General features: G+C 40.4%; 1 protein-coding gene across 1 annotated transcript in view; it reads right to left on the bottom strand.

Moving 5' to 3' along the window:
* LOC136833955 (eye-specific diacylglycerol kinase-like) overlaps positions 1–18,672 on the bottom strand; it is an 850,760-nt gene that overhangs the window by 728,308 nt on the left and 103,780 nt on the right. The window contains exons 3-4 of the mRNA XM_067096233.1: positions 16,985–18,266; positions 12,310–12,472 (exon numbers count right to left, since the gene is read on the bottom strand). Of these exons, the coding sequence (XP_066952334.1) occupies positions 12,310–12,472; positions 16,985–18,111 (1,290 nt within the window). The 5' untranslated portion in view covers positions 18,112–18,266. The remainder of the gene's footprint in view (positions 1–12,309; positions 12,473–16,984; positions 18,267–18,672) is intronic.

The raw sequence follows: 18,672 nt of genomic DNA, 5'->3' as shown, positions 1-18,672 counted from the left end.
ATATAATGCGATCGTCGGCAAAGGCAATATTGATATAATAAACCTTACAATGACCAGAAATAAGATGCACAAAAGAAAATTGATATCATATATTAAAATGGGTAGACTCACATATGCACAGTATTATGCAATACCCGAGAGAGAGAGAGAGAGAGAGAGAGAGAGAGAGAGAGAGAGAGAGAGAGAGAAATTCTTATCCTTATAGATTTTACACGTCACCCCAAATACTTAAAGGTGAGGACATCTTCCGACCAAGTACTGTCAGTCAGTGTATAACTCGACCTTCGCCGGGAATGCAGCTTCTCATTTCAAGGGGAATTTTCATTTTACCCTCGGAAATTCAGTTGTAGTCTACCTTGATGAATAGAAATACGTCTACCTGCTTGTCCCCTTCTCTCATCATTTTCTTTCTTCAACTTGATTTCAATACCTTTTAAATTTCTTTAGCAACAAAAGGTCATCTTTTTAGTTTTCTGCCAAAGAACTTTAGCAACAGTTTCAGTTTACTTGGTCACTAACACCGTGCGGAAGAATAAGCGTTTTTGCTTGCATTATTGCCTGGCAAATACTTTCGCGACGCTAACTAATTTTTCTTCTTAAATTTCCTAATGTTAAATTCAAATTTTATCGTCACATATTCTAGGAAATATCCGTACTATATTATTCTACGCAGATAAAACCTGTTCACTGAATTTCCTCGTACCCTAATTCAGTTTTTTAAAACTAGATTCTTCTAAAACACTTCCGATGGAATAAGCAATCCTCCCCGCGATGAGGGGAAAAGCAGCAACTCAAAACTTTACAGACCGTATTCAGATTATTACTAATCAGATTACCATGAATCATTCAATGGTATTATCAGACGGAAAACAGATTTGAATCGGCTTACTGAAGTGTTTTTTTTTTCACACATACAAACGTATAAGACAAATTAGCACACATAGCTGAAGATTTCATACAAAAAGATAAGATCCACCTGCTCGTGTTTTGAAGGAAACAAACTGGTACATCGCAAAACACTCTACTGCTGTACATTTATGTGTAAATCCGCAAAACAAAACTTTTGTGAAAGCGAGTGTTATGCACTCAGTAATTTATAGGTATATACTGTATACTCATATATATTATAGGCATTTCAAAGTATATTGTGCGTGTGTGTGTGTGTGTGTGTGTGTGTGTGAAAGAGAGAGAGAGAGAGAGAGAGAGAGAGAGAGGGAGAGAGAGAGAGAGAGAGAGAGAGAGAGAGAGAGAGGTAAAATTTTAGAAAAAAAAAATCTCAAGGTTAATGATCTTTGGCGAACGTAAGTGGCACATAATTTTCTCAAAACCCCCGAAATATATCGCTAATAATTAAGTAATTTCTACGTTTTAGCTATATATTTGCGGACTACAAGTCTCATATCTAATTTCATGCATACAATGACCTAAAATACAAAAAATAAAAATAAAAAATGACCCTACAGACAGGAAATGAAGTAATCAAACGATTCTCAGCGCACAGTTTTATGTCGGATTTCACTATCCAATGAAATAATCTCTGCCGCAGGAAGATACTGCATTAGCGTGATGAAAGTTGTCCGACCAACAGGCGAAATTAAAAATCACCGTTGCAAGTCTGACCGTTCTTAACGGTGGGAAGCAGGCCGTCAATGTGAACGAAAGGTAATCACTATTACCCGACAGCCAATCACATAACAGGGTTAAGCTTTTAAAGCAGAGCTTATGATGAATTATGGATTATTGTTGCATAAAAATGAAACTGCTTTTAAGATGTGAAATAATTCCATATCACTTTCTGTCAACTATTCGGTAGGGTCAGTACTTAGAAAACTATAATTGCAAACGCTAAGTATACTAGTAATTCATTTTGTTATTGATGTACAATGTTTAAATAGTAGTAACAGTTAGTACTTAAATATCAAACAATGTTTGCTAGTACAACAATCTGAGCAACAATAAACCTCGTTCCAGGTATATATTGGAGTAAGATAATGAGAACTCTACACACAAAAAAGAAATGCCAAAATAGTTTTAACTTGATTCCAGTTACATGGCTTTTCCCTGCAGATTCCCAATGGGATAGGAAAGTGAGAGAAAAGTCATCCAGGCTATCAAAAGCTCAGGAAAATTTCTCCCCATCGGAGCAAATATGGCAATTTCAGCTGAGATACGCAAGACCACAAAATGGGAAAATAAGGGTCAAGATGATATGGTACGGAAGGGGAAATGGAGGTTAGAGCGATGTGGTTCGGAAGGGGAAATGGGAAGGTCAAGGAAGTGAAAGGGTCAAAGCGATACGGAACAGAATGGAAATGGGAAGGTCAAGGTGTGGTATGGCATGTAACGGGAAATTAAAGGGCCAAGTTGATATGATACACAATGGAAATGGTAGAGTCAAGGTGGTACCAAAGAATAATGTGAGGGTCAAGGCGACTCTTTAAGGGAAAAAATTGGAGTCATGATGATATGGCATCATGCAAAAATGTGAAGCTCAAGCCGATAGGGTACCACAGGGGAGCGGGAAGGTGAGGGCAATACGGTACCAAATGGAAATGGAAGGGTCAAGTTGATATGGTACCAGAGAGAAGTGAGAGGGTCAAGGCGATATGGTACCAGAGAGAACTAGGTGGGTCAAGGTGATGTGGCACAAGCAGGATTTGGGAGGCACAAGAAAGAATTAGGAGGGTCAAGGTGATGTGGTACCAGAGGGAATTGAGGGGGTCGAAATACTGTGGTACCAGAGGGAATTGGGAGGGCGAAGGTGATGTAGTATCAATGGGAATTGGGAGGGCCAATGTGATTTATTACTAGATGGAACTGGCAGGGTTAAAGAAATGGTACCAAAGTGAACTGGGAGGGTCAAGATGATACGGTAGCAAAGGGAACTGAGAGGGTCAAGGTGATATGGTAAGAGGGAATTGGGAGGGTCCAGGTGATATGTTAAGAAGGAATTGGGAGGGTCAGGGTGATTTGTCACTAGAGGGAATTGGCAGGGTCAAAGAAATGGTACCAAAGGGAACTGGGAGGGTAAAGATGATATAGTACCAAAGGGAACTGAGAGGGTCAAGGTGATATGGTAAGAGGGAATTGGGAGGGTCAAGGTAGTATGGTACCAAAGGGAATTGGGAGGGTCAAGATGAAAAGACACCAGAGGGAATTGGAAGGGTCAAGGTGATATGGTAAGAGGGAATTGGGAAGGTCAAGGTGATTTGTCACTAGAGGGAATTGGCAAGGTTAAAGAAATGGTACCAAAGGGAATTGGAAGGGTCAAGGTGATATGGCAAGAGGGAACTGGAGGGTCAGGTGATTTTGGGAGGGTCAAGGTCAAAGAAATGGTACCAAAGGGAGAGGGTCAAGATATGGGAGGGAATTGGGATTGTCAAGGTGATTTGTCACTAGAGGGAACTGGCAGGGTCAAAGAAATAGTACCAAAGGGAACTGGGAGGGTCAAGGTGATATGGTAAGAGGGAATTGGGAGGGTCAATGTGGTATGGTACCAGAAGGAACTGGGAGGGTCAAGATGAAGACACCAGAGTTAACTGGAAGGGTTAAGGTGATATGGTGCCAAAGGGAATTGTGAGGGTCAAGGTGATATTGTAGCAAAAGAAATTGGGGAGGTAAATTGGGAAGGGTCATGGTGATATGGTAAAGAATGAAATAAGAGTCAAGCTGATATGGCACCAAAGGAAATTGGGAAGGTCAAGGTGATAAGGTACTAGAGGGAACTGGGAGGGTTAAGATGATGTGGCAAAGGGGTGGAGGGTGAAGGTGATATGGAATTGGGAGGGTCAAGGTCATGGGAAATGGGAGGGTGAAGGGAGCATGGCAGACATTGGGAGGGTCACAATGATATGATACCAGAGGGAATTGGGAGGGTCAAGTTGACATGGTACCAAAGGGAATTGTGAGGGGTCAAGGTAATATGGAACCAAAGGTGATTGGGAGGGTCAGGGTGATATGGCACCAAAGGGAAATGGGAGGGCCAAGGTCATATGGTACCAAAGGGAATTGGGAGGGTGAAGGTGATATGGCACCAGAGGGAATTGGGAAGGTGAAGGTGGTATGGTAACAGAGGTGGGAGGTCAAAAGTGGCAGTGCTGAGGAGATTGGGAGGGTCAACATGATATGGTACCAAAGGGAACTGGGAGGGTCAAGGTGATATGGTACCTGGAATTGGGAGGGTTAAGGTCATATGGTAATATAGGGAATTTGGAGAGTCCAGGTGGTATGGTAATAGAGGGAATTGGGAGGGTCAAGGTGGTATGGAGCAAGAGCAAATTGGGAGGGTCAACATGATATGGCACCAAAGGGAACTGGGATGGTCAAGGTGATATGGTACCAGAAGGGAGACTGCAAGGGTATGGTGATATAGGAGGGTTAGGTGATAGAATGAAATAAGGGTCCAACATGATATGGTACCAGAGAGAACTGGGATTCAAGGTGATATGGGTCAGAGGTGATGGTTAAAAAGTGATGTGAACACCAAAGGGTAATTGAGAGGGAAAAGGCACTGGGGATTAAGGGATTGGTAAGAATGGAAATGAGTGCTGTTAAATACCAGGGAACTGGGAGGTGATAAGGTACCAAAGGGAATTGGGAAGGTCAAAGTGATAAGGTACTAGAATTGGGAGGGTAATGGTGATATGATACCAGAGGGAATTGAGAGGGCCAAGGTGATGTAGTAACAGAGAGAATTGGGAGGGTCAAGATGATATGTGGTACTATAGGGAGTTGCATGGGTCATGGCGATATGGTACCATATGGAATTGTGTGGATCAAGGTGATGGGGTACAAGAGGGAATTGGAAAGGTCAAGTTGGTGTGGTACAGAGGAACTGAAAGGGAATTGGGAATTTGGGAGGTCAGGTGATTTGTTACTAGAGGGAATTGTCAGCGTCAAGATATGGTACCATAGGGACCTGTGAGGGTCAAAATGATAGGGTACCAAAGGGAACTGGGATAGTCAAGGTGATATGGTACTGAATGGAAATGGAAGGGTCAAGGTAATATGGTACTGAATCGAAATAGGAGGATCAAGATGATATGGTACCAAAGGGAACTGGGAGGGTCAAGGCAATATGGTAATACAGGGAATTGTGAGGGGTCCAGGTGATACGGTAAGAGGGAACTGGGAGGGTCAAGGTGGTATGTTACCAGAGGAAATGGGGAGGGTCAAGGTGATATGGAACCAGAGGAAATTGGAAGGGTTAAGGTGATATGGTAAAAAAGGTAATTGGGAGGGTCAAGATGAAAAGGCACCAGAGGGAATTGGGAGGATTAAGTTGATATGGTACCTAAGGGAATCGTGAAGGTCAAGGTGATATTGTATCAAAAGAAATTGGGAAGGTCAATGTGATATGGTACCAAAGGGAACTGGGAGGGTCAAGTAAAAGAATGAACAAGAGAGTCAATTGATATGGCACCAAAGGAATGAGTGGAGGTGATATGGCACTACAGAGGGTGGTAGGTTAAGGTCATATGGCAAGGTATTGGGAGGGTGAAGGTGATAGGAATTTGGAGTTGATAGTCAAAGGAATTAGGAAGTCAAGGATAAGGTACCAGAGGAAATGGAGGGTCACAGTAATATGATACCAGAGGAAATTGGGAGGGTCAAGTTGATATGGTATTAAAGGAAGTCAAGAGTAGGAATTGGAGGGAGGTGATCAACAAGAGTAAATGAGGGTCAAGGTGATATGGTACCAGAGGGAATTGGAAGGGTGAATGTGATACGGTAATATAGGGAATAGGGAGGGTGAAGGGATGGTAACAGAGGTGGGAGGTCAAATGGTACCAGAGGAATTGGGACAGATGGTACTACAGGGAATTGGGAGAGTCCATGTGATATGGTAAGAGGGAACTGGGAGGGTCAAGGTGGTATAGCGCAAAAGTAAATTGGTAGGCTCACGACGATATAGTGTGAAACAGGTCAAGGGGTACTAAAGGGAAAACAGAGTCTCAGGTGATACAGTGTACCAAGGAAACCACAAAGGATGACTCAAGACAATACAGTACCGAAGGGAAATGACTGGTATACTGAAGGGCAATCACAGGGCAGAGGGGATTTTGTACCAAAGGGAAATGGGAGGCTCAAGGCTATATGGTACCAAAGGGAAATAGGAGGCTTAAGGTGATACAGTACCAAAGGGAAACAGGAGGCTCAAGGAGATACTGTACCAAAGGTAAACAGGCAGCTCAAGGAATAATGGTACCAAGAAATGGGAGGCTCCAAGGCTATGCACTGGTGGGCTTAAACTAGATATTGGAAACAAGACCGAACACGGGAGGTCACCAGAAACGGGAGACTCAAGATGATATGGTAGTGAAGGGAAATGGGAGGGCCTACTCAAGGGAAACCAAAGGGTGAAGGTGGTACGGTACTGAAGGGAAACGGAAGGCTCAAGGTGATATGGTGCTGAAGGGAAACATGAGTCTCAAGGTGATATGGCACAGACGGAAAATGGAAGGCTCACCTCCATATGGTACCAAAGGGAAACAGGAGGCTTAAGGTGATATGGTACCGAAGTGAAATGGGAGGGTCTTTTGAAGGGAAACCACAGGATGAAGGCAATACGGTACTGAAGAGAAATGGGAGGCTCAAATGCGATATCGCAACCAAAGAGGAACAGGAGGCTTAAGACGACACAGTACCGAACGGAAATGGGAGGGTCTACTGAAGGGAAACCACAGGGTGGAGGTGATGCAGTACTGAAGGGAAACAGAAGGTTCGAGGTGTTAAGGCACCGAAAGGTAAAAGGAGGTTGTAGGTGATACGGTACTGAGGGTAAACGGGACGGTCAAGGCGATATAGTTCCGAAGGGAAATGCGAAGGTCAAGATGTTAAGGTACCGAAGGGAAAGAGAGGTCAAGGTGCTAAAAGTTAAGTATACCTTAGTTTAACCAGACCACTGAGCTGATTAACAGCTCTACTACGGCTGGCCTGAAGGATTAGACTTATTTTACGTGGCTAAGAACCAGCTAGTTACCTAGCAACGGGACCTACAGTTTATTGTGGAATCCGAACCACATTATACCGAGAAATGAATTTCTATCATCAGAAATAAATTCTTCTAATTCTTCATTGGCCGGCCTGAGAATCGAACGCGGGCCCAGCACAGTGCTAACCGAGAACGATATCGACCAATCCAATGAGGAACTGTCAAGGTGCTAAGAGGTACCAAAGGGGAACTGAAGGGTCAAGGTGATTTGGTAAGGATGAAAAAGGAAGGATTGAGGAGATATGGTATGGAATGGAAATGAAAGTGCCCGATCATGAACACTCACTTCCCAGTCACATTAAGTGATGATTACACAAAAAAGCACAATGAAGGTACCCAATGGGAACAGAGCAAAGAAAACTGATAACAAGAACGAGCGCACGGAAAAACTGTAGTAATAGGCAAGAAAACAAAAGTTAATAAACTCTTTGTGGTTCTACTAGAAAAGGCATATCAACTGTAAGAAAATAGTACCAATTAACATAGTAAATGCCCTATGATTTTCAGAGATTACTGAAACGATGTCGAAACCCTCGAATTCAATTTTAATTTCACATTATATGAAACTTCATCCCTGGTAATGTTAGATGAGAATCAGCTGCTGCAAAATATTATGTAGATGACTTCAGCTAATGATGAGTGCTAACAAAAATGCATTTACATCTATTAGCTGAATAATACGCAATAATTACTACCAGAACGGAGTAAAGTTATGTGAATAAAACTATAAACCTTAGTAAACGACGGGAACATTCGATGGCTTTACATATAGGGGAGAAATGTAAAACTGAATGAAACTTAATCCCAGTTATATGGCTTTTGTTTACGATATTTCAGAGGAAATGTGAGAGAAAAGTCAGGAGTCATCAAGGCATTAAAAGCTTGGGAAAATTTCTTCCCATCAGACCTGGATGATGACAGTTTCAGTTGTGATACGCAAGGGGACAAAGGGGAAAGAGTAAGGGAAAGGAGATATGGTGTAGGAAGGAAATGAAGGGCTCAGGGAAATATGGTATGGAAAGGAAACAGGTGAGGAGGCTGTTGAGGGATCCACGACTCCAAGAAACAACAGAAGGTGATCTGAGGAGAAACATCCACGAAGAATTCAGATAAAAGGTTCTAATACGAAACTGAAGAACAAAGTACTAAACGAGATGGGGACTTTTAAAAGATAAAGGAAGGGGATGAAAAAAAAAATGGTACAGATAAAGGTGAAGTACCAATGAAAATATGGCGGTAATAAAGAGGTGCAAAAAGGGGTACACCAAAAAAAAAAAAATTGTCAAATTACTGAATCCACTTATAATTTCACGAGAAGAGAAATTCCATCACAAGTATGTTAAAGGAAAAAAAGATCTTTGGAATAACTTGCTGTTGAAATAATAACACAGAAAAGTGCCGAATGCTTCTTGTCAGATCTCCTTAATTTAATATGTTTTAATTGAAACTTTAAACTAAAGTGACTCTGCATTCTAAAAAGAATTTTACAAATGATCCAGATTGATCCGCCAGAGTTAACGTTCGCGCATTTGTTCACAATTATTATGCAAAAATGAGCATTTAGTAAGCCCCAGGCCTGGGAGCGAAACAGCAACACACACGTATATATTTATATATAAATAATCAGCGACGTGAACAAAAACATCAGCACGTTCACTACGACGAGTAGAAAACACACCTTGATGTCCTAGTTCTCAGCAGAAATAAAGTACATCACAGTAATGGTAAACAAGTTCTCATTTTTCTAATTAAATACTTCCTACACAGCTTCCGTCCCAGGGAGAGAGTACGTTAGCTGCTCTCTCTGTCTGTCTGTCTGTCTCCCTCCTATGGTACAAAGCAACAGCAGTCTCGCGCTTTATGACTGTGGCGAAAAGTCTCGCTGATGCTCCCCTCTCACAGAGTAACTTGTCATCCAAAGTTACCACGTCTAAGTAAAAAACGGGAACAGGATTTTCATATCAAGTCTTAGCGAAGCCGAAGGTATGATCTTTTCAAGACGTATTTGCCACTTATTTCTAGCCTAAAAAATGATATGCAAGCCATTAAGTTCCGCCCTCTCGAACACTTCGGGAGAGCATAATTACTGGCAAGTATAGCAGGAAATTTTACGAATCTGCTCAAAGAACAACCCACGTCCGACGAGGTGAAGTGAGAATGTGGAAGAATTCGAGCAGGGACTAAAACAATGGGAATCTTGGAAAAGAATAAAAGATGCAGCAGACTATAATCATGAAAACATCAGAGAGCAAGACGGAAACATTAATCAAATGATTGAGAAAGCACCAACGATTTTACGGAAAACATCAATCAAACAGAAAACTAAAAACGTCGAATTTTTTGTACTGTCGAGAACAACGTCCGAGAGTACTTACATAATAAACCAGGCAATGACAAAATATCGGGGCAGCAAGACAGGAAATCATTAAAATGCATGTTATTGTCCAAGGATAACCGCCATTGACAACGGATAAGAATGAAGAGTTGTCAGTTCCCAGAATATTAGTTGGAAAAGGCCGTTTCTGGGACATTTGGAAGACAAATTAATTACAAGGTGATTCTGATTTAAAGCTTCGAGAACAGGATTCTCACGTTTTTCTACTAAATCAAAATAACAATGTAGCACATTTAAGCTAACTTATAAACTGCAAATGGTCATCAAGAATCGAGAACACGCTACTAAAAATCATGACCATTTGATTTTATGGAAGCATATATCAACAAGACCACTACACCAATTATATGAGATTTTCAAAATCTCGTGGATGTATGAGGTAAATGAGCTTAAGAGGAATATACAAAAGAAATCAACTCTTCTTGGGAGTTTATCCTGGCAACATAAGAAATCTCTGAAATAACTTGGAAATCAGTTTTTTTTATTCTGAGTGGCTCTTATTTTCAAGAATACCTCACATTAACTGAAATATTCTTGACACAGGTTTTCTCCATATTCCATCATGGGCACTCAAATGTACGTTTGCAGCTTGATAAGTATAATAAAGATTTCCTTTAAAGATAATGATAGCCATCCTCTAAAGCCTTTAATATCCCTTGCACGTGCATGCTTAATTATATGGAAATCAAGTGCTTCGATTGAACACTGATTTATTCTACTTGAAATTTAGCCACGTTTGTTAATGATGACAAAAAATTCAACGACTGTATTGCAAAATGTTTTATCAAGTGCTTTCCCAGTGATAAATCCTCACCATTACTATTTACCTCTTGATCTCTATGACCAAATGACTTATTTTTTACTGTCTCATTACATAAAAATTCATGCAAAAAAAGGGTGGTGGAAAGAATGTATCGACGTACTTTTAAGTACTACGCTTACACAGGAACAACGGATTGTATTCAAATAAGTAAGATTACCAGAGAAAGAAAACTTGAAACGCCCCATCAACAGCACATGATCTGGGAGCAGAGTAAATAATTCCAGTCGATACTGAAATGAGTAAAAGTAAACTGGAAATCGAGAGCGAAAAGCAATGAGGGCAATCATGGTATTATTTCTTCCTTTGATTTTCCCCGGTAACCATTCCCTGATATTTACTTTCCCAGAGATATTTATGCTAATGTTTCGGTCATTTTTTTCCATTGAAAGAAGGCCAACTGCACTCACCAGGTCCCTGCCCTCAGTACGACTAAAACTGTTCCCATGATCGCCATGAATTTCATTCAATGTATTTAGAAAATGAAATAAATAAAAAGCCCCCTTTTCTCTTTCTGGTCCCATCACTCTCCGCCTGCTGGCTTTGTTTGGCTTTGCGCCTTTATTCTGCCTTTGTATCTTACTGCCTTCACTTGCCCTTCCAAATGTTGAGGTTTCACCCTGATATTACGTTCTGTTTACCTGCATTCGGATTAACTATTTAGTTTATGGTTTTTGGAATGAGTCCTGCATTTACTGTGCTGGGAACGAATGTATTTTTTCTTTATATAGCATACTCTACACGGTTATTTTTCAAAGGTTCTCTATTACTGACTGTTCATGATAAACAAAAACAAGAAACCAACGCCTGTAAAGTATCAAGTTGACAAATGCCTTAACATGTGTTAATATTCTGGCTAAATTTACGAAGACATATTTACAAGGGGCGTTTCCAAGACAGAGGAAATAGTCATTTGTTTAGCATTTACACTCTAATATATTCACATGTATTTGGGCTGCATGTCTCATCTGTAATCCATAAGAGTACTTACAGAGAAATCAGAAAAATTATACTTGAACACAGAAGGAAGTTTACTGACTGAACAGTATAAATACTATAAATTTGCGTGAACTAATGATACTATGATATATGGGCTTGGGGTATCAACTTCTGTCGCTACAAGAATGGAATGTGGAATGACAGCGCAGAAGACGCAGGAAACTGTCAATCATAGTAGGTATACCTAATTACAAGGTGCGCGCGCACGCGCAGACACACACACACACATACAGATACACATATATAATATATATAAATGAGCAGAATGAATTAATCATGGAGGGGGGGGGGAGGGGTGTTAATATTAGGCTAAGTCAGACTGCTCTTCTTCATTCGAGGGGGAAATGAATTGAACGGGTCTACATCAACACTATAAATAATATTTCATCGTATGATTGAATATACTGCAGACACATTCAGCCAAGTACACTGTATTGTGCTCATTCAATCATGTCTCTATCCCCATCCCAGTCCTGCTCTGCAAGATGACAGAGCCCCAAAAGCCATTAAGGTCACCCAATTATGTAACGCTTTTCACGTGTCGTTTCACTCGGCGACCCTTCCACTGTTCCCTTCTAATTTCTATTCGTGTTTACCTACGACTGCGTCAGTTCTAAATCATGCTCCATGACTAATAATACGTTCACGATAATTAATCGCCTTTAACCAGCCACCGACAAACCATAAAGCATAGGGTATGACACAGGGGCCCCATTTACTACAAAGACTTAACAGCCAGGGAAATTAGACGATGAATATGCAGACAATTAGGACCTCGTTCAGTGAATATTCACTCTCTTCTCCAACAATCAAGACTTAATGCCTTTGAAACCTTTATTCTTCGCTTTATCACTTCTCATCTCGGGAACCATTTGGAGTTACATTCAATTTCACCTTTCCCTTATTCGCTCAAATTAAACGGACACTTCACCTCATTTCCCGAACGGTTCCTTCTAAGGTTAGCAAATTCGCATTTTTCGGTCGCTCAGAAAAAAAAAAAAAAAAACCGTAAACATTAATATTTCCAAACTAAAGAGGAATACATAAAACCCTAGCAATGCGGACGTGGCGCTGAAAAAACGGGACGTGTCCGATACTCACGCAGCAGTGGTCCTCCCCGACGTAGCAGAAGTCTCCTGAGGCGGAAGTGGGGCACCACAGATGGTCGCCATTGATGGCCCCTTCCATCCAGTCGCAGGTTGATCGCAAAACCCGCCTCTCGCCATTCTCACACTGGATCTCCACTTCAGAATTGATGGCCTTCCTGAAAAATGGACGCACAAACAAAATGGAAGATTAAAAGCACATCCGAAAAACGGCAAAGGCACAAAAAAATACGTTCAGTCATTTATCTTCTCCATACAGTTAGGGGTCTTTTGCTTTTCCGATTTATATATACAGAATTTCGCACTCCTGAAAAGTCGTGGAGTCTTTATACTTTTATCACACTAGTTGGTTGAAATTTATTACTGATAACGATAACTTTATAACAACAACATTGAGATAATAACTTTAATAAACAACATAAATGATAAAAAAAATATTTGTGATGTAAAAGAGTGAACAAATGATGTCAGTCACACTTACCTGTTCTGATTATGCGGCTACCACGCTTTCATCTGATGCTGACACTGACTTAAAATAAAATACCCACAATTACGAAGCCATAAAATACAGAAGTATCAAAAACTACGACATACCAAGTGTTTCTTGACACACATTAGTATTGAAATAAACACTGTACATACGTATATATACAAGACACCCATATAATATAAATATATATATATATATATATATATACCATATATATATATATATATATATACTAGGGGTGTGTCTTTGTATATAATGTACATGTACATTATATATATATATATATATATATATATATATATATATATATACTCTATATCTGCGTGTGCGTGTGTATGTGTGTTTACTAGTGTGTGTGACGGCAGTTGACCAAAGGTTACAATTAAAATGATTTACCTGACTGAGCCCATTTCAATTAAAATGAATATCAATATCAATATAAAGTAGGATCATACATACCTTTACCATTTTCTTCAGACAGACTGGACAAATGAAGGGCTGTATTTAATTATATAAAATGACAAAAGATTATTGTACACATACATACACACAAACATACATACTTACATGCCCTTCTGCTGAGGAGGGCAATGTCAACTTGCCCACATGGGTAAAAATAAATTATCTATATAAAGGAAACCTACTGATGACATTCATCAGACCTATAGAAATAAGAGGGCCATATTTGGAACGCCCAACTTCATGAGGAATGACAAATGTGGAAAAGTTAAGCTAAGTATACCTTAGTTTAACCAGACCGCTGAGCTGATTAACAGCTCTCTAGGGCTGGGCGAAGGATTAGACTTACTTATTTTACGTGGCTAGAACCAACTGGTTACCTAGCAACGGGACCTACAGCTATTGTGAATCCGAACACATTATGGCGAGAAATGAACTTCTATCACCAGAAATAAATTCCTCTAATTCTTCATTGGCCGGCCGGAGACTCGAACTCGGGCCTAGCAAAGCGCTAGCTGAGAACTCTACCGTGATAAATATGGAACTCCTATTCCACGCCAAGCCTCCAACCCGTGTCTCGAAGAGAATGGTGCTCAGCGCTTTAACTCTGGTATACGTAGTGATGATACTCAACACTGGTGCCCAAAAATAATCCCTAAATGTAACAGAGCTTTTTGCACTCATATGGAAACCAGATCTACAGAAACGAACTTTGCATATAAATGTTAAACATCATTTTTAAAGCCCTTGAATAACGTCAAACTCGGTTGCAGCGTTGTTGCACGAGTTTAGAATTGCAAATAAGATGGCTGTTCGAATGAGGCAACCCATATACAATTGGAGTCCACCTCCCACCAACAGAATAACATCAGTTTCATTGCAACAAACAGAAAAACGCAAATGAATACCAGGTTCTATGAATTTTAAAACCCTAAAACTGAGAATATCCGAATGTCATATAAATGTGGAAAACGTTAATGAGAACATAAGAACGAAATGAACTGTAAAAATGTTTACCAGGATGGACTAAAAACCGTAATCCAGTGCTTAGGAAGTTTAAAAAGACCCGGGGGACTGCTAATGAGAAGGTACAGAAAATCTCGGGGGAAGTTTAGAAAACGTAGGCGGCATTTAATGATATCTGATTATTTCAAGGATATTTAATGTTCCATAAAAGTTTTATGAACGTATAATGTAATTCGTTAGTTTGCTTGAATAACAACGCTGTCAACAGCGGGCCTATTGACTATAGGCATGCACAAACGTACCTTCAGTGAGACACTATCCCATATCATAAGACGGAGAATTACATAACCAACAACAAACAAATTAGAGCTAAACCTTGATGAGGGCAGTTCATTTGTCCTTTATTTCGAGTAAAAACAATTCAACCAATCAAAGAACCTACCTCATCTTGATAATCAAATTCCAATTTCATAAAAAAGTAAAAATTCATCGCAAGAAGCAAAAATTTATAAAACTTAACAAAGAAACGATGTTTTGTTTGATAAATATCTCTAACTGTATAAAAGTTAAGTATACCTTAGTTTTACCAGACCACTGAGTGATTTATTAACAGCTTCCTAGGCTAGCTCTTGATTGACTTTTTTACGTAGCTAAGAACCAATTACTTAGCAACAGGACCTACAGTTTATTGTGATTAATTGAAATGAAACTCTATCACCAGAAATAACTAACTCTTCATCAACCGCCGGGGAATTGAATCTAACTGTATAACTTTAGACCTTATGACTATTAAGGAGAGATGCAGAAATTTTCTCTAAATAGCACACACGTTATAGAATAGGAAAGTGTACAAGAAAATACCCAAAATATAACAAAATAAAAACAGACAGCCGGATCTTAATGGCAGCTTTAAAATAATGATTTTCTGTTGGTTCTCTCATTATATGACAGGGAGTCGGAAATAAAGACCTATTGAACGCCGCCGTCCAATTCCATTGAGGATCTTTTTCATTTCTAATCCTGCTTTTCTGTTAATCCCTTGTGTTTTTCATTTTAACAGCCTACCTCCCTTCTCTTAAACATTTTTTTTTAATTTCTAAAACGTTACTTTTTATGGGAAATATTTCTGAAGGGATTCAACAGAGACTAACCTTGCAAACGTACCCAGTACCTGAATATCTAAAATCAACACTCACTATCGGTTGAACTATTAGTGCTACCAGTTAACATTCTTTATCTAACATTCTCCATCAGCCTAAGCAATATTCCTTGCATTCTCTCCCTTTCCTCTTCCTCCCTCTTCTGTTGTTGCAGCTTTCGTCAACAATAAATCACCTCTCGTCGCTATAGATTCTATTTCTCTTTACTCCTCTTCTCTCCCTTGTCCTTTTTCTCGTCCATCTTATTATCCTCACCTCTATCACTCCAGATGCAACCTTCTTCTTCAGGTTTGCCAATTCCTCGTCTTCATCGGGATTCCTCAACCCACGCGTGCCTCAAGAGTGCCTTTTTAAACTTCACTGTCAGACTCGACTCAAAATCCGAACCGGCCCAATCAGCAGATGACTCGGAAGAAGAGCACTTCATCGAACAAATAAATAATCAAAAGTGCCTGGGTTCAGTTTTGACTGTGCTTCTCTATTAATCGAAATGCAGAAGCTCATCAGAAATGTATAAATTCATTTATACCACACGGGGACATTTTCTGAGCCGAAAGATTCACTTTAGTATTGACTTATACAGAACTATGCTGAAAACATCATCCGTAAAAATATGAATACTGATGGTAAAGATAAAAACAATCTTACTATTCATACAATACATTGACGTGTACATAAACGTATCTCACAAAGATATACATACACACACTAACACGCACACGCTTTTATATATATATATATAGAGAGATATTATATATATATATATATATATATATATATATATATATATTATATATATATATATGTATATGTATACATAGACAGTATGTATATATATACATATATATATATATACATACATATATATATATATACATATACACACACACATATATATATATATATATCTTATATATATATATATATATATATATATATAATATATATATATATAAAATCTTGGTAACACACACACACTTGCCACACTTACCATAAAAAAATTTATTAAAATATAAACTTCAGCCAATATCCAAACATTTTACAGGTTTACACATTTAACAATTCATATGAACAAAATTGGACCATGAAAAAAATTTCCATTAAAATATATATATACAGTATTAGGCAACAAAAACTTTAATATTAACACACAAAAATCAACCCGAATGATCTTACATATACACTTACCGTTTCTTTGAGGATCAACACACATGTGACTAAACAGAAAATTGGAAACCTTGGATTAATAGCATACCTTACTTAGAGAAAAATAAGAGTAAAGCCTGACATATAGTAAGTACACAGTGAAGAAGTCACTGGCTATTTGTATGAATGTGTAAGAAATAATCATACATGAATGACCTTAGTTACAGATGACCTTGTGTATACTAAAGCAAATGCTCTGAAATACTGTATAATGGCAAAGGCTTTCTTATATAACATTTACATTTAAAGGTCTCTTACTGCGGCAGTTGTAACAATAACTTGATTTGTACACACGAATAGCCATATGTATCCAAAATCAAAATATCCAAGGAAGCCTTTATTGAATGAGGAAAAATAAACGGTTCAACAATCTCACTACCGTTACGTACTTGGCGGTTTTAGGCGAGGTAACCACCACCTTATAATTGCCATCTTCTTCTGTTGGTAATTCGATGTCGATGCTTTTCGAGCGAAGAGCTTTGGGCGGTTCAAGGGAGCAGGACCTCGTTAAACCTGTCGTGCCCGTTTTAATCATCAGCTCTTCAGGCTTTGGGAAGCTAGCGAAGGAGATGTCGAGGGAAGCTGCCCGGTCCCGCCGAGCAGGGACTTCCAAAAACACGTCTGTCACCTCAGCCCCATCCGGCCCCTCGGCTCCTTCGCCAGTCCCCGAGTCTTCGCTTGCCTTTGGCTCGACAGTTCTTGCATGCTGCTCCAGGGCTGCCTGCTCTCCACCCTGCTCACCATCCCCATACTCACTCGAAGAACCCAAATACATGAAGGACCCGTGATGGCTGTACCCGCCATCGCTCAAGTCAAAACTGTTTTCCTGCGAGCTGAGCTCGGTGCTCGTGTTCATGCAAAAGACAGCCGGCTGGCGTTCCAGTTTGGGCGAGACTGTCTTGCTCCTTGGGGATGAGACCACAGAGGTGGGGATCTGTATGTCTTCGTTGGTAGGGGACGCCGACGACGGCGAATTCGGACTAAGAGTCACTTTGATGCCGCAAATGACTTCGTGCAACTCATCGCTCGAGCTGTTTTCGTCCCAGTCTTCCTCCTCCTCCTCTTCATCTTCGGCTTCTTCTCTCGAACTGTCTAAACTACTAACAAAATCAAGCGACATATTGTAAGGGATCCGCCTGCCGTCGCAACTGCATCGACGCGCGATCTCTTCTACATAGATACAATGGACGCACTGCTGGCTCGCTTTGTCAAGTGACGAAGGACGTGAGTTCTTCTTGCGGGACGATGGGTAGCTGTCGTCCACGTCGCCGCAGCCGGAGTCGAAGCTCTTGGACCTCTTGGGCCCGAGGTATGGCACCCGAAGGAGAAACGACTGCCGCTCTGCCGGCGACGAGGACGACGACGACGACTCTCGGCGGCCCGGTTTCAGCTGCATCTCGTCGAAGGACGCTGAACGGATCTGCGGCGGTACCTCCAAGCTGTTCTGCTGCTTCATCTCGGCGCCCGTAGGCGTCCGAGACCGCATCAGGGTGTGGCGCAGCTTGGCGATGTTCATGGCGAGGCGTGGGGGTTGTGCAGGGCGCGGGGCGTGGGCGCGTGTCACTTGGGTCGCCTGGGGCGATCCTCCCCTGGGGGTCCTGGACACCCCAGGGGCTCCTTACAAGGGCCACGTCACCCCGCCCCTCTCCGGCCTTCCCCTGACGCCAGCCCCTGATGGAATAATCAACATGTTATCAAGACAAGATCGGTTTGCAAATTGATAGTTTAGCAACCACTACACTTTCAGAGAGAAAGAACATTGCAAAACGGAAACAAAATGGCGAAGGGTTTAATTTAAAGAATCTGTAAGTAATAACGCACTTAGCCGTACCATCAGAAAGTACAATTTCACATCAGAGTTGGGTATTTGCATGTCACACGCAACTGTGCCGCAGCTTTTACTAAGAGTAAAACTAAGTCATGTAAGACTTCTCTATTACCGTTGTCGGGTCTGTCAACTAAAAAACGGTTAATATCAACGCAAAAACTGAGAACAATTACAATACAGCTCCTTCCTCAACCGGCAATATTCAAATACCATAATTCAAATAATCCCCTAATGATAAAAAAAAAGTCT

This window comes from Macrobrachium rosenbergii, chromosome 52 (assembly GCF_040412425.1).
Source record: "Macrobrachium rosenbergii isolate ZJJX-2024 chromosome 52, ASM4041242v1, whole genome shotgun sequence".
Lineage (NCBI taxonomy): Eukaryota > Metazoa > Arthropoda > Malacostraca > Decapoda > Palaemonidae > Macrobrachium > Macrobrachium rosenbergii.
Note: the sequence above shows the minus strand (reverse complement) of the source record. Positions and strands in the feature narration are given on the sequence as shown.